A 20,370-nucleotide genomic window follows, 5' to 3' on the forward strand; every position below is an offset into this window, starting at 1 on the left:
TTTTCTAGGCTCATGAAGCCTAATCACAGTGGCAGTAGCCACTAACAAGACATAACATCTTGCACTATGAAAGTAGGACTGAAACTCGCAGCTCTTCCTTGTTAGCTGCGCAAGAACATGTAATTAGGCCCCAGCACTCTCAAGTGTCTAGAGATCTTTACAGCACAAGGCACTCCCCCTTCCTCCACTTTCAATCACCAACACCAACAGCCTGTGATAAAAGCCATTAAGCATTTACATTCTGACACCTGGAAGGCACCGGCCCAGGTACAATGGCTGGCCCTTCCTGCATCTGTTTCAATGAGGCCCAACCAGAACATTTATTCCCATCTATTTTATCAAGCCTGGAGTTTGCTGACAGGGTTCAGGAACATTCTTTCAGGTATAAGAGCTTCCCAGAGAGTAGCAAATGACTATTAATCTTGCAGCCTTGTGGTTGTTGAGTGAATCCAAAAAGGCTGACAGAGGTGAACCCCAGCGCAGTGTGAAAGGAGGTTCAACATTTATCTCTGCGAAGGGAACTCATACTTAAGAATAGTTTTGGTAAAGGGTGTGTGTTTGGTGGGGGTGCCAGTAATGATCCAGCCTGAAGTAGTTGGGGTATGTGTGCAATGAGGCAAAACTGTATCCTCAAATAAACTTTTAGGAAGAATCCCCAATTTACCATCAGATGCCTATGCATAATTGGGCATGCATATGATTAACATCAGATGCATTATGAGAGGGGACACGTGCAACATAAAAACAATTATGATACTTAATCCATCAATCAAAACCAAGAACCATCCTCACTACACCCTTCAGTAATCAAAACTCCTCTTTCTCTTGAACCCCACAAAAAGAAGTGCTGTAACTGGGCCCCTTAGTGTTTTCACTTCTGTGGCTGCAGCTCGCCTGGAGTGAAATCTTATCTTTCCTACTGCTTTGCTTTAAATACAATTTCTTTGCTACTTTTGCAAATCTGTGTGGGCTTTTGTCCCAATTTCTTGAATGAGAAAAAAGAAGCTGGCAACATCTGACTCTGACCACTCTTCACAGAACAGCAGTGGAACATGGTGGCTACACAGGGGCCCTTGGAAATTCCTAACTCTGCAACATCCAAGGAAGAGGATAGAGGGCCAGGGAGAATTAAGTAGAGCAAACAGATGCCAAAAAGCCCATAGTCTCCAAAACATTTCCCTTCGGCTTGTCTCTAAGTCTACAAGTTACAAGGTGGCATGTAACAAATTCTGAGCACAATCGAATTGAGTGTGGAAATTTAAACGCACAATCGAGTTGGGCTTGAAGAAGTCAAGTACAATTGAGTTTGCCTAAATGGATCAGGTGTAATTGAGTTGGGTAACTGGATTGCACTAACCACTGGCCCTTTGCCAGAATGAGGGGCACGTGGCCAAAAAGGCACAACTCAATTGGGCTTAGAATTTTCGTGGAATATTTTTCACAGAATGTGAAATTGTTCACAGAATACATAAATAGAACATGAAATTTGGTTGTTGAAGTTTACCAGCTACGGCCACTGGGTTCTCCTAGTCACTTTGGTTCTTCATCATAAAGCCATTTTCCAACCATTCTCTAACTTGAGTAAACATTGAAACCCTCAGGATGGTGTGCTGAACAAAACTACATTAAACCTCTAGAGTCTGACTCAGTCGGTCTACAGGGAAATAGACTCGGCCTCTCTGTCTGTCACTACATGATTACCAATACCACAGGCTCTGAGGCCACTCTTGAGAACCATTATAACTATTATAGCTATTGTTGGAGCATTTAGGAATACTTTCAAAATATCTCTGACATTTCCAAATATAACAATAATACTTGGAACTGTCAAGTCTTCATGAGTAAACTTTACAACTGGATTGTGTAAGTATCTTTATAACTTACAGAGATAGTCATTTACATTTAAAATAGCTGCCTAATTCACACTGTCCCATGCTGCTGCTGTAATTAGTGATTGCTTCTGTTAAAAAATACAAGGATATCCTTGTGTATGTCTTGATTTGTTTTAAAACTGTCCATCACAGATACGATGTAAAATGCACATTAGAAACATCACCAGCTTTAGTAATACGTGTCATTCATGCACTCAGTCTACAAACACTGAACTGTGCTGTAGGCACAGGAAACACCAACAGGGGTGAGCATTATTTGGCACTCAGTGAATGTAAGTAGCTGGGCTTGGTTAATTCTTACATCAACCCTACAAGCTACATGGCGTCTTGATCCTCACTTAACAAATGTGGAAACACAGGTACCAAAAGGTTGAGTATGAATACAAAGTTTGACTTTACATCTAGTGCATAAGATTCCCAAATGTGGATTCTAATGGGCATTTCTCTACAATTCTCAAAGTCTAATGAAGAAATGTACTTTTGCAGGAGGCTCTTAGCAAGTATCCCAATATCTCTTTGACTTCTCAGTTATTTTAAATGATACTACTTCTCCTGTTAGCCCTATGCTCAAGAAACTGTGTAGTTGGGGTGTATAAAATCTGCTTGATGGATTTGTACTTGCCAATCTCTGATTAACGGAAGAGAGTATACCTTTCCATCCTCTTGCTTTACATTTTGAAATCCCATATGTCATCAAGACCCATCTCAGATGTTAGCATGCTCACAAAGTTCTTCATCTAGAACATTCCCGGAATCCTATAATACACATCATTTGCTTCACTGGTAACTCTTCTTTAAGGACTTTGGTTGGTCCAAGGTCCTTGAAGAGAGGAATGCATTTTACTCAACTCTGGAGTTCATATCCCAAAGGCTGGATTAGGATTTCATTGATTGGTCAGTAGGACATTGTATCTCCTCAAGCAATAACTCCCAAGCCCTCTGCTCCCTCAAACAGGCAATAGTTCAATGCACTGAGTCACACACACACACAAACTGACATGAAAGGAGGAGGGTGACCTGCAAAGAAGTGATTTGTTAGGAGCTTGAAGAGAAGAAGAGAGGATAATGGAAGGATTTTGATTAAAGATCATTATATATGTATGAAATTATAAAAGAAAATCCAATTAAAAATCCAACACATATTAGCTGAACAGAAATAGTAAGAAAGGAATGGAAAATTTGCAGAAAGCTTAAGTGGAAACTGTCACTCAGCACTCCATCTTAAATCACTTGGAGAATTTATTGGGAGAATCTGTACAATGCAGCAATGCATTTTTCTTGCATGATAATTTTCATTGCAAACCAAAACTCTTGTACTTTGGTTTATAGAAAAATTTTCAAAATTATCCTTCAATTTCTGCTACTTATCCACAAACAGTTCCTATAACACCCCTTCTTCCTTAAGTACCTTGGTTAATTAAGCATGGAATCATTTGAATCACATAGCCAAAGGGAATAAAATAATGTATCAGTTAAATGAGGTTCATCTAAGATTTTATACCAAAATTCTTCCATGATTTATGATGTTAAATAATTTGACATTTGAAGGTGCCATTATTTTTTCCCCCATCTAATAATAAGCTAAGTAAACCCTGAAGGATTTCGAGCCACATCTCATCTGCTAAGATGAGGTCACAGGAGCAGGTACCCACGGTGGAGTCAAAATGCTAAGCCTGGGACCCAGGAATGGCGCCTCCAGATATGTGCACAGCGCTTGTGTTTCACAAAGGCAATACTCCTAAGTGAAGGTCAAACCAGCATGACAAACATGGCTACGGTTTGGTTCTCAATCATGCAGTCTGGGAGAAACTTGCTTGCAATACAGTTAATCCCACTTGCACAGGGCAGCATTTAACAGCAGCCAAACGTGGGAGGTAGGAATTATAAACACATTCGAAATGTTCTCAGCTCGTTTTACCCACCAGGGTTGCTGTGATTTTCAGGGTAATTTAAAGACAAGGCAACAAGTCAGAAAAGGAAATGTTAAAGAGATTAACAAAGAAAGGGCAGAATGTTCTTTCCTCACTAATAAATGAAGGAAGACATGCAAATACATGCACATGTTCACATGGAGAAAATAACTCCCCTCCCCCCTGTCTCTACTGACTACAAGCTCCTGTGGCTGTAAGCATCAAGACTTTCCAAGAAGCTAAAGATAACAAGAAGATAAGGACAAGGCAGGCCAGGCAACGCTTTACAGGAGGGTGAGTGCCAGGCTTAGCAAAGAAGAGAGCACCTTCCTTAGAACAGGAAAAGAATAAACAGAGTCTGCTTTCTTCAAAGGAGATAGGAAAGACAAAAGCAGGAAGTGCTGTCCTTGGTCCCTCAGGCTCTGGGTGGAAAGTGATGTGTGTGCATCAGTCATGTTAAGGGAGAGCAGACAAAAGTGATGCCACCTTCTACTTGACAAAGAAAAGCACAAAGTGGCATCCCCAACACACTGTTCCCCACTTGGCTCTGTCAAAGACTCCAGCGCATAATATATGATCAAGTAATTCCTACTGAGATAGCCTGGTGCATACAAACATCATCTCTTTTTAAACTTTCTGTGTGGTTCTTGCTCCTTAGTGCTCAAGGCACTCTATTCCCTTGAGGAAAAACAAAACAAACAAACAAACAAACAAAAAACCCAAACCAAACAACAACAAAAACCTATTTATTTCTCTCAAATACAGATTCTGGGTTCCTATGAAGTAGGTATGTCTAGGCCTCCCAAAACTCTTTCTTTGCTATGATTATAAAAGTTTGCCATATATTTGGATAGTTTATTGTCAAATATTGAGAGCCTAGATGTTTGCCAGAAAGTTATAAGAGAATTAATGCTAAACCATATGCCCTCTATATTCTGGATAAGATAAAAACAAATGAGAACAAATAATTTATTTACATTTATAATATCATAGTTGCACAATTAGTTTAATATGTCCCCTGGTGGGCTCAATCTATGATGTCATTCTGGCCTAAAAATCAAATTCCACTGAAGTATATTAAAGAAGAACAAAATAATAACACACAGAGACTGTCTCATTTAAAGAGCTGATGGGCTATAAAATTGTGTTTGTTATTCATTTTGGGGGATCCCAGAATACATTTTAAAATAGTAAATAAGAAAGTTACACTGTTCATAAGGGGTAGTTGGTCTTAGCCAAGCCTCTGGATATTGTATCTAGAGCAGAATGTTATATTCACACCACTACTGAGGAAGGAATGCACTAGAAAAAATAATTGGAGCCAATAATGCTGAGTACTTACAAATGGCCAGAGATGATGCCAAGAGCTTTGTTTATATGTATTATCTCCTTTAATCCTCACAAAGAAAGTCACCCAGTTTATGAAGACCTGGGCTTGATTGCTGGACAGCTCCCAGTCCAGAGAGTAGTTGATAAAGAAATGGATTTGGACAAGTTGGGTTCTAGAGACTACTCCAGGTGTAGGTGACCTCGGGTCTCTCTTTCCAGTTCTTTGGTGAAAACTTAGATGTATCATGTAACTATGCTGGCACTCATTTTAATTTAGAAATTGAGAGGTAAACTTACTTGGATGTTAAGAATTCCATTACTCAATTTGGTAAAATTCCAAGTGCTATTTTTTTTTTAAGTAAAAAAATATCTTTTGAGTTAAGAGTTCAACATACCTTTTCCCTTCTTGTCTAGGGGAAGATGAAGGAAGGCTTCTAGATGATGAGGATTAGCCTTGGAATCAGGAATTCAAAGGACATATGGGAGGGAGCTGAAGGAGTTATCAGATAAGGATGGAGCTTCTGGGGGTTTAAGTAGCCAGTGAGAGCTTTGTCACCTGGGTTCTCACAGGACGGCTGCAATGTCTCCCTTAATGTAGAGTTTTATTCCTTCCAGAATCATAGTTCAAGGAAATGTCAAAGTTTCTTTCTTTCTTTGTTTTTCTTTTCTGAAATATATACATAGTCTCCCTGAGGTTTTATGATCATTTTCATCTCTATCATCCAGAGGACTGAATAATAAGGAAATGGACTTGTAGTGTTTGTACACCCAGTAACTCTTTTTCTTGTTTCTTTTCACTTTGACCCTCCTAGAGGAACCCTGAGGATAAATGAAAGATTGGAAAAATCCTCTATACTTCAGAGGACGATATTTGGACTTTGGGTTTCTTCATCGTCTCTCTTGGGAAGAATAAGGGACCAGCTGAGAGACGAGGTGACATTTCAGGTTCTGCCTTGGAAAATGGATGGCCACAGAGAAGAGTAGAGGAATTGAAGTAAGGCTCATGTCCTTACGGCTTATACTGTTCATGCTGCCCCCTCCCCGGCTTCTTTTTTTTTTTTTTATTTTTCGCTGTAGATCTTCCCACTGTGTGTAACAGAGTGAGGGCTCAATGAACAGGACAATGAAAAAGAAATAGAATATTTCTAGAATGGAATTTCTATGTAAAAAAATACTTGGAGGGAAGAGGGGAGGACATTTGGATAAGACAAGGAACATTACTGGGGAAGAGCAGTGATTCAGTAAGACTATACTTAGATATGTGCAAAGTCAGAGTGCAGAGAAATAGGTGTGTGTGTGTGTGTGTGTGTGTGTGTGTGTGTGTGTGTGTGTGTGTGTAGTTGGTTATCTTTCCTTCGTGTGGGTCCTGGAGACAGAACAAAGGGCATCAGGTTTGGCAGCCAGTGCCTTTAGCTGCTGAAGCATCTCTTGGGTCCAACATTTTTGACAGATGAAGCTGGATTTGAATATTCTAAGTAATTCATTTTCTCCTTGTGCATTTGTATGGTTGAGAAGTTCTTACAACATTACACTCTTCCAACCATTTGCTTTGGGGCAAGCTCAATAGGAGCTGAAAATGAGTTCAAATTACTCCTAGAATCTCCAACTTTGTACTGAGAAGGTAGTAGTTGATCTTGAATTGATGCTTAAGTTGATTAATGGATAAATGGTTTAAGGAAAGGCAGTAAGTTCATTTTCCAATCCACACAATACCACCTCACATATTTGATAACAATTATCTCTAAATTGCCCTCTCAAGAGCCACTAATTCCCCAACTCAAATTCAAAACAAGAGGTAACCAAGAATCATTTTTATCACATTTTTTCTTGTTGTTCTGAGGTATAACAGTCCTTTTAAAATTTCTATAATCATCCTAAAAGTAAAGTATTTCAATAAATAAATATGTTCTCATTGTTAACAAATACAAAACTCTAACATTTTAGGTGTTTCTTCCCAATTATTTTTCAAGCCTTTAATATAATTAGATAATTTTCCCTACATTTTATGCCCTACATTTTAATCAGCATTATGCTATGGATTTTCTCAAATTACAAACAATCCTTTAATAATACCATTTTAAGTATTGATTATATTTTACTGGAGAAATATACAGTTATTTATCTAGCCAACAGCTTTGAGTTGTACACATCAAACATGTTACTATGTTACATGAGGGGAAAAGTCAATGTACATTAACGTTTGTACATCTTTGATCATCAATTAAAAAAAATTACTAGAGGAGCAGTTTCTGGGTAGGAGGAGATTCATTTTTAATGACTTGAAATTCTCTTAAGACACCTTTCTCCAAGCTCAGAACAGGTCAGATTCCTCTGTGGAGTGTAATTGCACTGCTCTGCAGATCTCTTCATGACCTTCATGTCCATTTTGAGCACTTGAGTGTATTTTTATTTCCATTCATTTAAATTTTTCTCTTTTAAGTAATATTTTATTAGTTCTTTAATAATCTATTTTTAAAATTAATTTTATATACTTTATTATAAAAAAAATAAATAAAAAACATCACACACCACAATTAACAAGACCCAAAGGCTATACAACTTAATAAACACTGATACAGTTAGAAAAGGCATTCAGAATGACTGTGTAACTTCACAGTAAATTTTACACTCTTAGTATCAAATATATCCTATACTCTTACCCACTGCCATCACCACAACAAAAAAATAACAACAACAACAAAACAACAACAAAAAGTTAGCTTTTTATCCTTTTCATAACTCATGCCCCCCTGAGTAAATGGAGAATTTTATACAATATGATTTGCTCACCCCTCCCGGAATTCCTCCCAGATCTACCCCACCTCCTTAACTATCCAACTTCTTGTCTTCTTTTTTTTCTTTTCTCTTCTTCAAAAGCCCAACAACTCCAATTTCCATTGTTTAAATACTCTTGGGTATAGAGCCAACCCCTCCCTGGTCACAGGTATCCTACCATGGTCATACCCTTAGAGAAAACTTATTCTCCTTCTCCCAGAAGCTATCAATTAGCAACAGTTATTCAGGTAGGGGTAAAACCTTCCCCCACTTCCCTCCTCCATGATGGAATTTTGTCTGGCTTGAATATGCTTGTGCATGCTGACATAACTACTGTCAGTTCATATGTGTAACTGCTCTGTTTAGTTCAGAACATACTGTTTCATCACTCACTGGAATCACCTGCTGCCTCTTCCACAATGACCCCTGAGCTTTTGTGGGGAGGTGTACAATCCAGATGTTCCATTTGGGGCTGGGGACTCTAAAGTCTCTTATTCTCTGCAGGTTGACCAGTTGCAGCTCTCCATGCTAATCATCATCTACTATAAGAAGCAGCTTCTTGATGAGAGCTGAGAGATGCATTAATCTATGGGTATAGCAATAAGTCCTTAGGAGCAAGTTTAATACTATTGTCCATTCTGGAGAATAATAGTAGTAATTCTCCCTTAAGGTCCATGACCTTTGTAGACACAGGTTCTAACAGTGCAGGTATGGATTCCTTATTGTGGGTCCAAATTTAATCCAATCAGAAACTGTTTGGTTATTCCTAAAACATTCACCAGTGGGCATATTTTGCAAGGTCATTTACTACTGCGGCTCACAGGATCACAGATAGGGAAGACTGATGATTACTCTTCTCCTCTGACAGCATGCAGAGCACCTTCCAGCACTATGGAAGCCAGGCAGTACCATTCCAGGTTAGTACCAAATTGATTTCCCCATGTTTTATCACTCAAGTATATGGTATCTTCAGCAACAGGGTCTTACTGCCAAGTTCTGGAGGTTAGCCAAGAGTAGCGGCAATACTCTATAATGTTTGTGGGTCTATGCAGCCCCAATGGTCAACAACTCCTACAGTCAGAATGACTAAGATAAAAAAATGACAATACATGGTGATATATATATCAATGAAAATAGAGATACTTATTCTCTGCTGTGGGGAGTGAAAACTGCTGAAGCCACTATTGAATTCAGTTTGGAGGTTCCTTTAAAAGATAGGAACATATCTATCACATGATCCAGCTAGATCACTCCTGGGCATGTACCCAAAGGATCTATATCCTACTAGAGAGATAACTGCTCATCTGTGTTAATTGCTGCTCTATTCATAATACCTAGGACATGTAAACAGTCCAGATGTCCATCAACTGTTGAATAGATAATGAACATGTGGCATATTTACACAATGGAATAGCATTCATCTGTTAAGAAAAACAAAGTTATGAAATATACAGGTAAATTAATGTAACCTATAAATAAATAAAAGCATACCATAATTCTGAGTGGGGTGATCCAGAAAGACAAATGTCACACGTTTCCTTTCATATGTAGATGCTAGCTTTAAATTTTAGTTTTGCATGTTTCCCTTAGAAAACTCACAGAAGTCTAGAAAGTAATAAAGGACCACAAAGTGGTTGTGTGTGTATGTCACTGGGGTGCTTTCAAGGAAAGGGAGATATAACACAGTGTATAAGCGGGGGGATGGAATAATGAAATTGGAAAGGTTAAACTGGGTGGGTTTAGAAGGGTTGAGGAGGAAGAATAACTAACTCTACAGACCTTTCAAGAAAGTCATATGGAAACCTATGAATGTAGAAGCTTCTTAAAATATATACATATAAAGTTTAAATGGAGTTACCACCTATGGAAGAACAATGCCCCTATTAGATCTACAGGCTAGAAAATAAAAGGCCCAGTGCCAGGTATGAGTTACCTCCTCTGAAGTTATTTCTCTTTTACTTATTTGTTAATTCTTAAGTTTAAAACAGTTGTAGATTTACAGAAAAATGTAATGAGAGCATGACATTATTTTACTTATTCCTAACCCAGTTTCCCCAATTACCTATGTCTCTCATTAAGTTGCTACTTAGAATACACATTAAAGGAGACCTATGAACTATGCTGCTCATCTAGTTGACAATCTAAACTCAAATGTATAGTTTACTGAATTGCACGGACAGCTATTTGTTATCAAAACCTATTGGAGTTTGTGCTCTCAAGGCCCTGTGTACACATACATCCCCTCAACGCATCAGTAGACAAGTCTGATACTCCAAATGGGATAACACACTCATACCCTATGTTTGTTCTAAACACAGCCCAAATTTAACAGCAGTACTCAGTTAGTATAAGTTCCATACAGACGCTAATCATGACACCAAAACCTCAAGAAGACAGAGGCTTTAACATTACCAGCTCTCGGGGCAGGAAGCTCTCTTCTTGGCGGGCAATGACCAGTAATACTGTTTCTCCCTGCTTGGTGCTCCTCAGCATGGCCACAAGCTCTTCCTGAGTTCTTCCTGTGACATCTTTGCCATTTACCTAGTGAGTAGAACCATATATGTAACCACACTCAGAATCTTTCCCATCACCTCCCCTGTCCCTTTTAGACAGGTCTTGCTGAGTTGCCCAGGGTATTATTGCTGTATAGTCAAGGTTGTCCTTGAACTCAGATCTTTCTCACAGAGCTCACTCTTGTCTTGAATGCTGGGATTATAGGCTTGTACCACCATGCCCAGCACACCTCCTAAGTGTTTTTTTTTTTAATTCTATTTTGTGAATTAACTATGCAACAAATGGGTTCGTGAATTCAATGAAGTTCTGTAAAGATGACCCTAAGCATATGGGCAGACACATACATTTTCAATAACACCGTCATCATCATTTTGATACTAGATAAACTCAATCGATACATTATTTTATCGTGGGAATTTTTCCTAAGTCATTACATTTTTACAAGGGGAAATATCAGACTGAGAAGCGTCAGAAATTAATTCATCAAATAAGTGGACTGCAATATACCAGGCAAAAGTAAATTATTTGTCATATGGCACATTACTCTAGAAGTACAAGTATTTTGGTGTAATCCCAAATGCTCCTTTTGTCTAGAAAAGTGGTATCAGCAGGTTAGTTTTGTCTAGAAAAGTGGTATCAGAGCTTTGTTTGTCAGGTAGAGCATCCTTCCCGATCTAGAACTACATGGATTGCTAAAATGTTTCCAAAACATACATTCCCAGTGAAAATACTTTTGAAAGCAACTTCCCATGTCCAGGGAGATTTAAAACCAGTCAGTCTCAACCAAAATGTCTTTCATGGTTGATTGTTCAAAGCTCCTTATTGAGATGATGTTGCTATTGGACAGAAATCAGTAGGAGAAACAAGCCTCACATATGGGTATCTAAATACTTTTCTATGCAAAACCAGCTCAGCATTCCTATTCCTGGCTGAGTGTAGGTGATACTGATTTGGGTCTGACAGTGTCAATAGGAGATCCCCTCAAAGTTTTGAAGAAACTACTACAAAGTCCTGTGTAAGACTATGAAATTGTTTGCCCCGACTAAGGAGTAACAGGACTCCTAGATTAATTCAACACCACAGGTGAAGGAAAGAAGGTGGTAGGAAAATGGTAGTATTTGGTCCCACATCTCTGACCTTCTTGGGGACATACATAGTTAGGCTCCTCATTAGCTAGTTTTATAATTTAAGTCATTATCTTGTTTACAAGTACTAATTTCCAACATATGTTTCATTAGAAATTAAACATTTATATCTAGTCAGTCCTCAATATCTGTCAGTTTAATCAACTTCAGATAAAGAGGTATCTATACTGAACACTGGCAAACTATTTTTGTTATTTTCTAAACAAGACATACTGTTTAAATAGCGTTTGGATAGTGTTAGGTATTATAAATCATCTAGGTGACAATTTTTTCTTTTCTTTTTGAGATTATAATTATATCATTTTCCCCTTTCCTTTCCTCCCTCCAAACATTCCCCTCCCCATATATCCCCCCCTTACCGCTTTTTACACTGATTGATTGTTGTTGTTGTTGTGTATGTGTGTGTAGTAGAATATTTTAAGGTGTGTTACTTTTGTTTATGTTGCATTTGTTTAATCCTGTGAAGCTGTGTTACTGTGCCTTTCTCAGACACCTGATGGTCTAATAAAGAACTGGCCAATAGCAAGGCAGGAGAAAGGATAGGTGGGGCTGGCAGACAGAGAGAATATATAGAGGGAGAAATCTAGGGGAAGGAGCTATCAACCAGAGAAGGAGAAGAACTCTAGGGACCAGCTGCCCAGCTAAACAGCAAGACACAGAGTAAAAGTAAGATTTATAGAAGTAAGAGAACCAGAAAAGCCCAGAGGAAAAAGACAGATGGGGCAATCTAAAGTTAAGGAAAGCTGGCAAGAAAAAATCCAAGCTAAGGCTGGGCATTCATAAGTAATAATAAGCCATAAGCCTCTGTGTGTGAATTTATTTGGGAGCTGGGTGGCAAGCCCCCTGAAAACAGTAAAAAACCCAACGTGTGTGTGTATGTGTGTGTCTGTGTGTGTGTGTGTGTATTCCTAAATATAGCCTGCTCAGTCTGTACAAAGTGACAATTTAAGGTATCATTTATATGCAAATCCAATGCTATTTTATATAAAGGAGTTGGACATCTGCAGATGTTAGTAGTTTTGTAGGGTACTAGGATCAACAAGAGACAGCAAGTGACTACTACATATGTTTATATATTATTTACTTAAATATAAGGAAATATTTTACTGAAGACATTAACTTCAACTCTTACCTCCAAAATTCTGTCCCCTGATTGCAGGCGGCCATCCTTTATTGCTGCTCCCTTTGGTAAGATGTTTTTTACAAAAATGGGACCGGGACCATGTATAGAAGAATCTCTAGTTACCACAGTGAAACCAAGTCCTTCAGGACCTAGCATGCAAGACCAGAAAGATGTATTGTCACCTTAAGCATGGGTTACAATTACATTCACTCTTTTAGTAAACTCTGCTTACTTTACATTAAAGCAGATCAAGTAAATTATTTACATTCCAGGAGATTTTTACATAGGCTTCAGTTTTCCTGTTTTAAATAAAGATTAGAGTTCCGAACAGGCAATGATAACATCAAAGTGAAGTTAGGATCCAATAAATACACATGACACTTTTGTGTATTCGGGTTCTAGAAGACAATGCATGGCATCCATATGTCCATAGCATCAATTCCTCATTCATCTACCTCCTGACTTCATCTTTCCTCCCAAGCAGGTGCCTTCCTCTGTTGGGGTTTTGTGGTCTCTCAATCAACTGAGTAGTTTATGGCTCAGGCCATAAACTACACATGCCTCCCTCTGTATGTGTCCTGATTGCTTGACTGTTGTAACCACTGTCTTGTCCCTAGAGGGCCTTGCCGTCCCATCCTGGTTGTCTTAAATCGCCGACTTCTCCCTTCTACTCTGTCTAAAGATGTATGCAGATTTCCCAACTGTAAACAATCTATACTCAATTATTAGCATTTCTTGAAGCTTCTATCATGAATAAAGTACTGCTTTGGTTTGGATAAGCATCTCACAAAGAGCCATGCTGCCAGCCTGTAACACACTGGGATGTGGTAGGACCTTTAGGGCATGGGACTTAGTAGAAGGATGTAAGGTCATTAGGTGCATGACACAGAAGGAGCTATGGCCCCCTCACCCCTCATGTTTCTCTTTCTTTGCTTCTGGGCTGCTAGAAAGTGAGAGGCTTGCTCTACCACACATTCCCATCATGCTCCATTGCTTTGCTATAGGTCCAAAAGCAGCTGGCCAACAAGCCAGGAACTGAGGCTTCCAAAATTGTGAGTCCCAAACCCTCTCCTATTTCCTATCCCTTCTTAGGAGTTTTAGGAAGCCGACAGACACACTTCCTGTGACCATCACCAGGAATTCTTTCCATAGTTGGCCTTATTTCTTACCTATCCATCTTTGATACTTTCTAATTACCATTTTCAGAAATGAGCCCCCCCTTGATTTTTAACATTTTTATTTTCATATCTTTCTCATCATACCATGTCTGTGACCCTAGAACTCACACCACTGTGCTCCCACATCAACACAGATCATGCCCAATGATCGGTATTGGGCCAGTTTCTGTACTTGTCACGATCGCCTCCATCAGCTCTTTGATTCATTGTCATTATTATTATTTTATAGACTAGAGCTAGCATCTGTGTGTTTCATTTGCCCTCTCTCCTCTCACCTCTCCATCTCCATCTGTGCCTCCATGTCTCTCTCTCTCTCTTTCCTGAATATAATTATGAATATTTCAAACTTTGCTATGTTTCTCCTTCTTTAACCCAGATCCTGCCATTATCAAATATCCTCAACTACTTAAAATTCTAATTTCAATCAATGACATTTCCAGTATGCAATTTGCCCTGGCTGAAAACCTCAGCAAAAACTGTAATTTTTCTTTCTTCCTTCCTACAACCATTTATCTATTAAGGCATGCCTATTATAGTCCCACATTTAGACAGAGGCAATCCACCCTTGTTGATCTGCTGTCTTCTTTGGGATATCTTTTCATAACTCTCTCATCTCAAAGCACCTAACTCATACACATAGCTGGGTTATTGCTACACAACAATGCATTTGGATATGACTTATTTGTAATGCACTTAAATATAAGCATATCAACCTCTGTGCCTTCTTTCAACTCCCTTTATCCCCAAAATAAGACTTTTATAAGTAAATAAAATTATGATTGAGAAGTCTTCAGAATAATTTCTATATCCTAATGAAAGATACATGTTGTTTTTGAAATTCACAAATAATATTAAAAATTTCCTGGTGGCCATTAAATAATTAATTTAGTGAAAAAACCTATTAGCCTTGAATTGGCTTGAAAAACCACTGAATTTTAGAACATTACAATGGGAGGAGGGAGTATCAGGTGGAGGGTAAGGAATGAGTAGGGAATGAACAGGAACACAACAGTGCATGTGCACATGCACATGTGTGTAATGCTGTGCCATATGCATGCACACATGTGGCCCAGGATAATTGCTCTGTGCTGGAAACAGACAAAAGGTGTGCAGCTTTGAAATTTTGACTTTCTTGAAGAAATATAATGTTGAGTCTGAGATTAATAATCATTATCTATTGTCTTTCTGAAGACTAAATATCTCACTGATATAAAAACCATGCTATAGAGCCAGAGGACCTATTGTTGAACTGGCCTAAAGGATGCTTTAAGAAAATCACTAACTTGTACTCAAAATAAAGGCAATTAAGCTTTTATGCCTACTCACTATTGAGCTGTCACACAATGCCGCTTGGCTTTTATCAAGTCTGCACTGATCCTCTCCATTCCTCACTGTTTTTTTTTTTTTTGTTGTTGTTGTTGTTTGTTTGTTTCAAATAATCTAAATTTTGCAGAAGAAAGTACTACAGTTTTAAAAACTTTAAGTTATCCAAGTATACACTCAAATATATTCTTTGATGCAATTAGATAAAAAGGGAATTAACTACATTAACCTTAATGAATTTCTCTTAACCAGTTTTACATGGTACAATAATAGAATGCTATTAAGCACAATTTAATAATTACCTTTCTTTAGGTCAATCTTAATTTTTTTTGCATTTTTCCTGCTGCCAAACCCTATGAAAGGGGAGAGTGAGGGAGACGCAGGTTTTCTTTCCTGTCTTGGAACTTGGGGGCTCTTGCTTTGCTGTGGGGAAGTTGACTCATCTGCTTCAGGACTGTTGGGTCTTGGGAGATTTGCTGCCTTTAATCCTGGTTTCCCACGGGCAGGAGGCTGAGCCTTTGCTCTCAAAGTCCCATCATTGTTGCCAAAGATGTTCAGTGGTCGAATGACTGATTTCTCATAGCGCTCACGATTTTGAGGCAGAAGCACATGGAGGACCACACTGGGGGATTTCATTGCCTGGCGGAAGACATCCTGGGCCCTTGAAAGAGTGAAGAAATGGAGATGATGTTCTGGCATGCCACTTTCTAAGGTACACAGGTCTGGGGGCAATAAAGCAGCTTCCTAGAGTATGTATAGGAGGTCCTGGGATCATCACTACAGTATGACTCTGCTAACTAGTTACCACTTACTGTTTACAACCTGCCCACCAAGGTGCCTCCGCACTAGCTACACATGCATGATGACTGTGTATAATCCTCTAGTTTATTTTTCTTAACAACTATATAAAGCAAATATAATTCACTTGTATTTAACAAATTCAAGTGGAAGCTCAGAGAGACTTAAGAACTTAACTGACAACTCAGCTTTCAAGTGTTTCTAAATATGAAAATCTACCCAGAATAATTACTGAAGCACATATTTAAAGTGAATTTAAATCCTTCTTTTTAAAAATCAGATTATTAATAGATTATTTTTACTTGACTCTAAGTTGGTGTTTTATGACTCAGTTCCCACTTAGATAAAACAGGGACCATCAGGCTCCCTAGACTTTGCAAAGCAGGGCAGCACAATATGCATATAACATAATTATTAATAATTATCATAATTCTGTCCAATAATAGCTGAATGTACTAAATGTTTTAGAAAGACCTCATTTCATTCTACCTCTAAACAGCAGCCAGTACTACATGCCTTCCATCAGCAGCCACCAGCCCCCACTATTGACAGGTAATGGCCAGGGAGATGCTGTGTTATGAGCAATTTGGCTCAGAAGCAAGATAGGCTACTGATTATTAATGAAGATTATCACTACTCATTTGCTGAACTTAGAAGCTCTCAAAATGTCAATGCACATCAATACATATGTGTATATGTAGATATGTATAGCTAGATGCAGCTGGATTCTACATATTCTAATTCCTGTGTAGAAACAGATATTCCCTGTAAGATTTTTCACATTCAGAAAGATGATATCTTGAGAAGAGCATTTTACATTTATTTTTTACAATTTGTTTCTATTACTCTTTGAGTCCTCATAGACATCACTCACAGATTTTACACTTTAAAGAAGACTGACATCAAGGAGGTTAATTAATAAGCTGAATTAATTGTCTGTGAAAAGAGCTAGTAAATACCAGTCTAACTGACCCATAGCCCAAGAAAAACAAACCCCTTCATTCATGGATGCCCCAGAAAGACAGGCAGGCAGGAAGGCTTGCTGCATTCATTCTGTGTCTCAACCTCCCTACAGACATCAGGCACATGTGTTGGCCACCTCTGAGTATGTCAAGACATAAAACGCACTCAGAAATGGATGGTCAGGGGTCACCTAAAGGGAACTGGCTTGACATTCCACCTATGATGTTGGTCATAATGGGCTCTATAATGATTATAAATATTCAAGAGATCAATAAAGCAAATAAACAATGAAAAGAATGCTTACTGAGCGAAAGTTTTGTCCAGGAGTTCCACGTTGTTGATTTTTACAATACATTCGTTCTCCTGAAACAGTCCCTCCTGCTTACACCTGCTGTTTTCTTCAATGCCTCGGATGAAGAGTCCCAGGATCCTAGAGACATTTGGTTGAAATAAAACTTCTGAGCACCGATGTGCTCATCAGCTCTCCTCATGTAGCTATTCAGAAATAAGTATTGGTTTCTGTTTACTGAGTAGAGTATGCTTCTGTTTGGCCAAATGGTTCATCTATCAAGTTCCCACACAATCACACACACACACACTCACACACATACACACAATCACACACAATCATATATACACACTATCACACACACACACACACACACACACACACACACACACACACACACACCCAGGCACACACAAGCACATGCACACACTTCTATCCGAAGGCAAATATCCGTATCATAAGTAACAACCCATTTATATGCTTCCCATGATCTTAGAAAAGACCAGTAGGAATCAGCAGGGTCTACAGCAGCCAAGACTCGCAGCTGCAGTGGAGGCATCACACTTGACTGCAAGGAAGCCTGCCTGAGTGGCACGGTAGAAACTTAGTGCTAGTGATGTGAGAGGATTAGACATTCACAGCCTGTTTTGCTATTACATGTTCTAGTAGTTTGCATATTAAAAAGTAAACAAACACTTCAGCTCAGACCCTATTCATTAGTGCCTTTGAATCAAGGTCCATGTCAGGTGTTTTTCTCCATCCTCAGGCTGGAAGAAATGAAGTAAGGTTGGAGGACCAGACCTATGCAAAAAGATAAAGCAAAAGTTCCAAACTTGGGCCCAATAGGGAGCCATCACAGGGTTTAAAAACTAACACTGTGTAGGAGGTCTAGACCATCCACCATCCAGTGGGATCTTCATGTGTCAGTCAATGAGCCTAAACTGATAAAGTAGGTGAGGACCACAGCTAGCCTCAGAGTTAGAGAGGATGCCCAGGGCCAGCCTCAGAGTCAAAGAGGATACCCAGGATTAGCCTCAGAGTCAGAGAGGATACCCAGGGCCAACCTCTGAGTCAGAGAGGATACCCAGGGCCAACCTCTGAGTCAGAGAGGATACCCAGGGCCAGCCTCAGAGTGAGAGAGGATACCCAGGACCAGCCTCAGAGTGAGAGAGGATACCCAGGAGCTCCCAGAGCTTTGGACTTTTAGTTCAGAGTCAGAAGGAGGAGGAGACTGAAAATGAAAGGAAATAAAAAGGAGACTAGAGTAAACGATAGTTACATTTCCTATACGATTCCTCCATATCCATGGAGGTTTCCAAGATCCTTTTGGGTACTGTGGATGTTCAAATCCTTTATGAAAAATGCCATAGTATTTGCATCCCTCTGTATATTTTAATTATCTCTAAATTACCCACAAAATCCAATGTAATAGAAATGCTACATAAATAGCTAATGTAATGTGTAGGGGATAATAACATAAAAAAAGTCTGTGTGCACTCAGTATAGATAGAAGATTTTATTGGAACCTTCTGTGGTTGAGAATCTTATGGACACAGATTCTCCCATCCACATGCAGGCTGTATGTGCACATGTGTTAATATGCGTGTACACACATGCAATCTTTCTCACTTCCATAAAACCAAACTAAATCTACCACAAGAGATGGAACCTCTCCTGACTTTAGCCATTTCTCACTTTGGCGATGTCCTTTATCTTTGTGGCACGACACAGGCCTCCCTGAGTGTCACACTGAGACAGAGTGATGGGCCTCCAGAGGTATCTGCTGGGTGTGGAGAAACCGCCGCCTCCATGTTCCTGTCCCTTATTACTCTATTTAGTCACTCTCTTTTGAATAAGAGCCTTGTGTGCTATATTACATAGTCCCCTTTGCATTAAATTTCAAATCTAAATAAAATATGAGCACATTTTATGTGTGAATAATAAGGTCGGCCATGCAAAAAGGGCAGCCTGTAATGAAAGCACGGGAAGAGCACTTTCTCTGTCTGCGGTGGCCACAAAATGGAGCCGCTGCCTCCGGCCTCAGTTCCTTTAATGAGCTGAGAGCATCTCAAGGTGTCAGCGGACAAGGTGCACACTCGCTATCAGGCTCCTCCTTCAGAAACGTTCAATGGACAGAGTGTGCTTTGCTGCCATCGCCGAGCAAGTGGTAGTTACACCGCCTACCGCAAGGAAGGGCTCCAGGACATCCTGGCAAGTGTGGGCGGGGTCTCAGGCTTCGTCCCCTCCCTAGAACTTTACTGGAATAACCAGATTCATCACAGTGCCTTCCTTTCCCAACACAATACTCACGTGAAACTGTCTGGCAGGAAGAAGGGAGAACTGGATCAAGATCGTGCTTTCTCCTAAATTGAACTGCTCTCTGATAGTTCACCGTTTAGATTTTTGTTACGGTGGCTCCCCCCTAACGTGACCCATTAGGAGGCTCACGGGTGGTTATAAACTAGTTTATGTAAGTGATATTTTTTTAACAAGCATTCAAGTCTCCCCTTAATTTAATTCAGTACATCATCAGTCATGTAATGTTACTCCCTAGGATTTAATTTCACATTTTGGGAGATGAATTAATTCTTTCGGGCCACTGGGTTGCAATTTAGCTAGCATATTACAGCTGGAGCATGCTATGTGAACCTTGCTGATCTAAATAACCTAACTTTCCATGAAAAATTTATTGACAGAATAAGCCCAACTGTAAAACCTGTGTGTCAGAGGTAATTTTGGTAAAATGTAAAGCTGACTGATTTCATTAGTTTGGTCCCCAGCAACAAACCCATCCTGCCCTCCCTATTGTCTGGAAGGGGTAAATTCCCTGTGGTATGATGTCATCTCTACCACTGTGAAGAAGTTTATAAAATAGTATCTATTTTCACTCACTGGTGGGGTGGTAGCTGCCTTATTTGAGACAAAACTTACCAGACTTAACAATTAATGCTGTGGTGCTATCAGAGGGTAAGACAACCAGTTTACTGGTAGAGCTAAAGGATGCTCAAAATTCAATCTCCAGGCAGGCTAAGAGGAGCAACAACTGCTTCTCGCTCATGTAATCATCACTTAGACTCTAATGCCCGACCCTTGTGCCAGCCCTGTGTTCCCACTGAATCCTGTGGCTGCAC

General features: G+C 39.3%; 1 protein-coding gene across 1 annotated transcript in view; it reads right to left on the bottom strand.

Annotated features, from left to right (window-relative positions):
- Positions 1-20,370, bottom strand: part of Pard3b (par-3 family cell polarity regulator beta) — a 965,008-nt gene that overhangs the window by 440,912 nt on the left and 503,726 nt on the right. Inside the window, exons 7-10 of the mRNA XM_059278226.1 lie at positions 17,255-17,380; positions 15,492-15,850; positions 12,698-12,837; positions 10,319-10,447 (exon numbers count right to left, since the gene is read on the bottom strand). Of these exons, the coding sequence (XP_059134209.1) occupies positions 10,319-10,447; positions 12,698-12,837; positions 15,492-15,850; positions 17,255-17,380 (754 nt within the window). The remainder of the gene's footprint in view (positions 1-10,318; positions 10,448-12,697; positions 12,838-15,491; positions 15,851-17,254; positions 17,381-20,370) is intronic.

This window comes from Peromyscus eremicus, chromosome 13, assembly GCF_949786415.1.
Source record: "Peromyscus eremicus chromosome 13, PerEre_H2_v1, whole genome shotgun sequence".
Lineage (NCBI taxonomy): Eukaryota > Metazoa > Chordata > Mammalia > Rodentia > Cricetidae > Peromyscus > Peromyscus eremicus.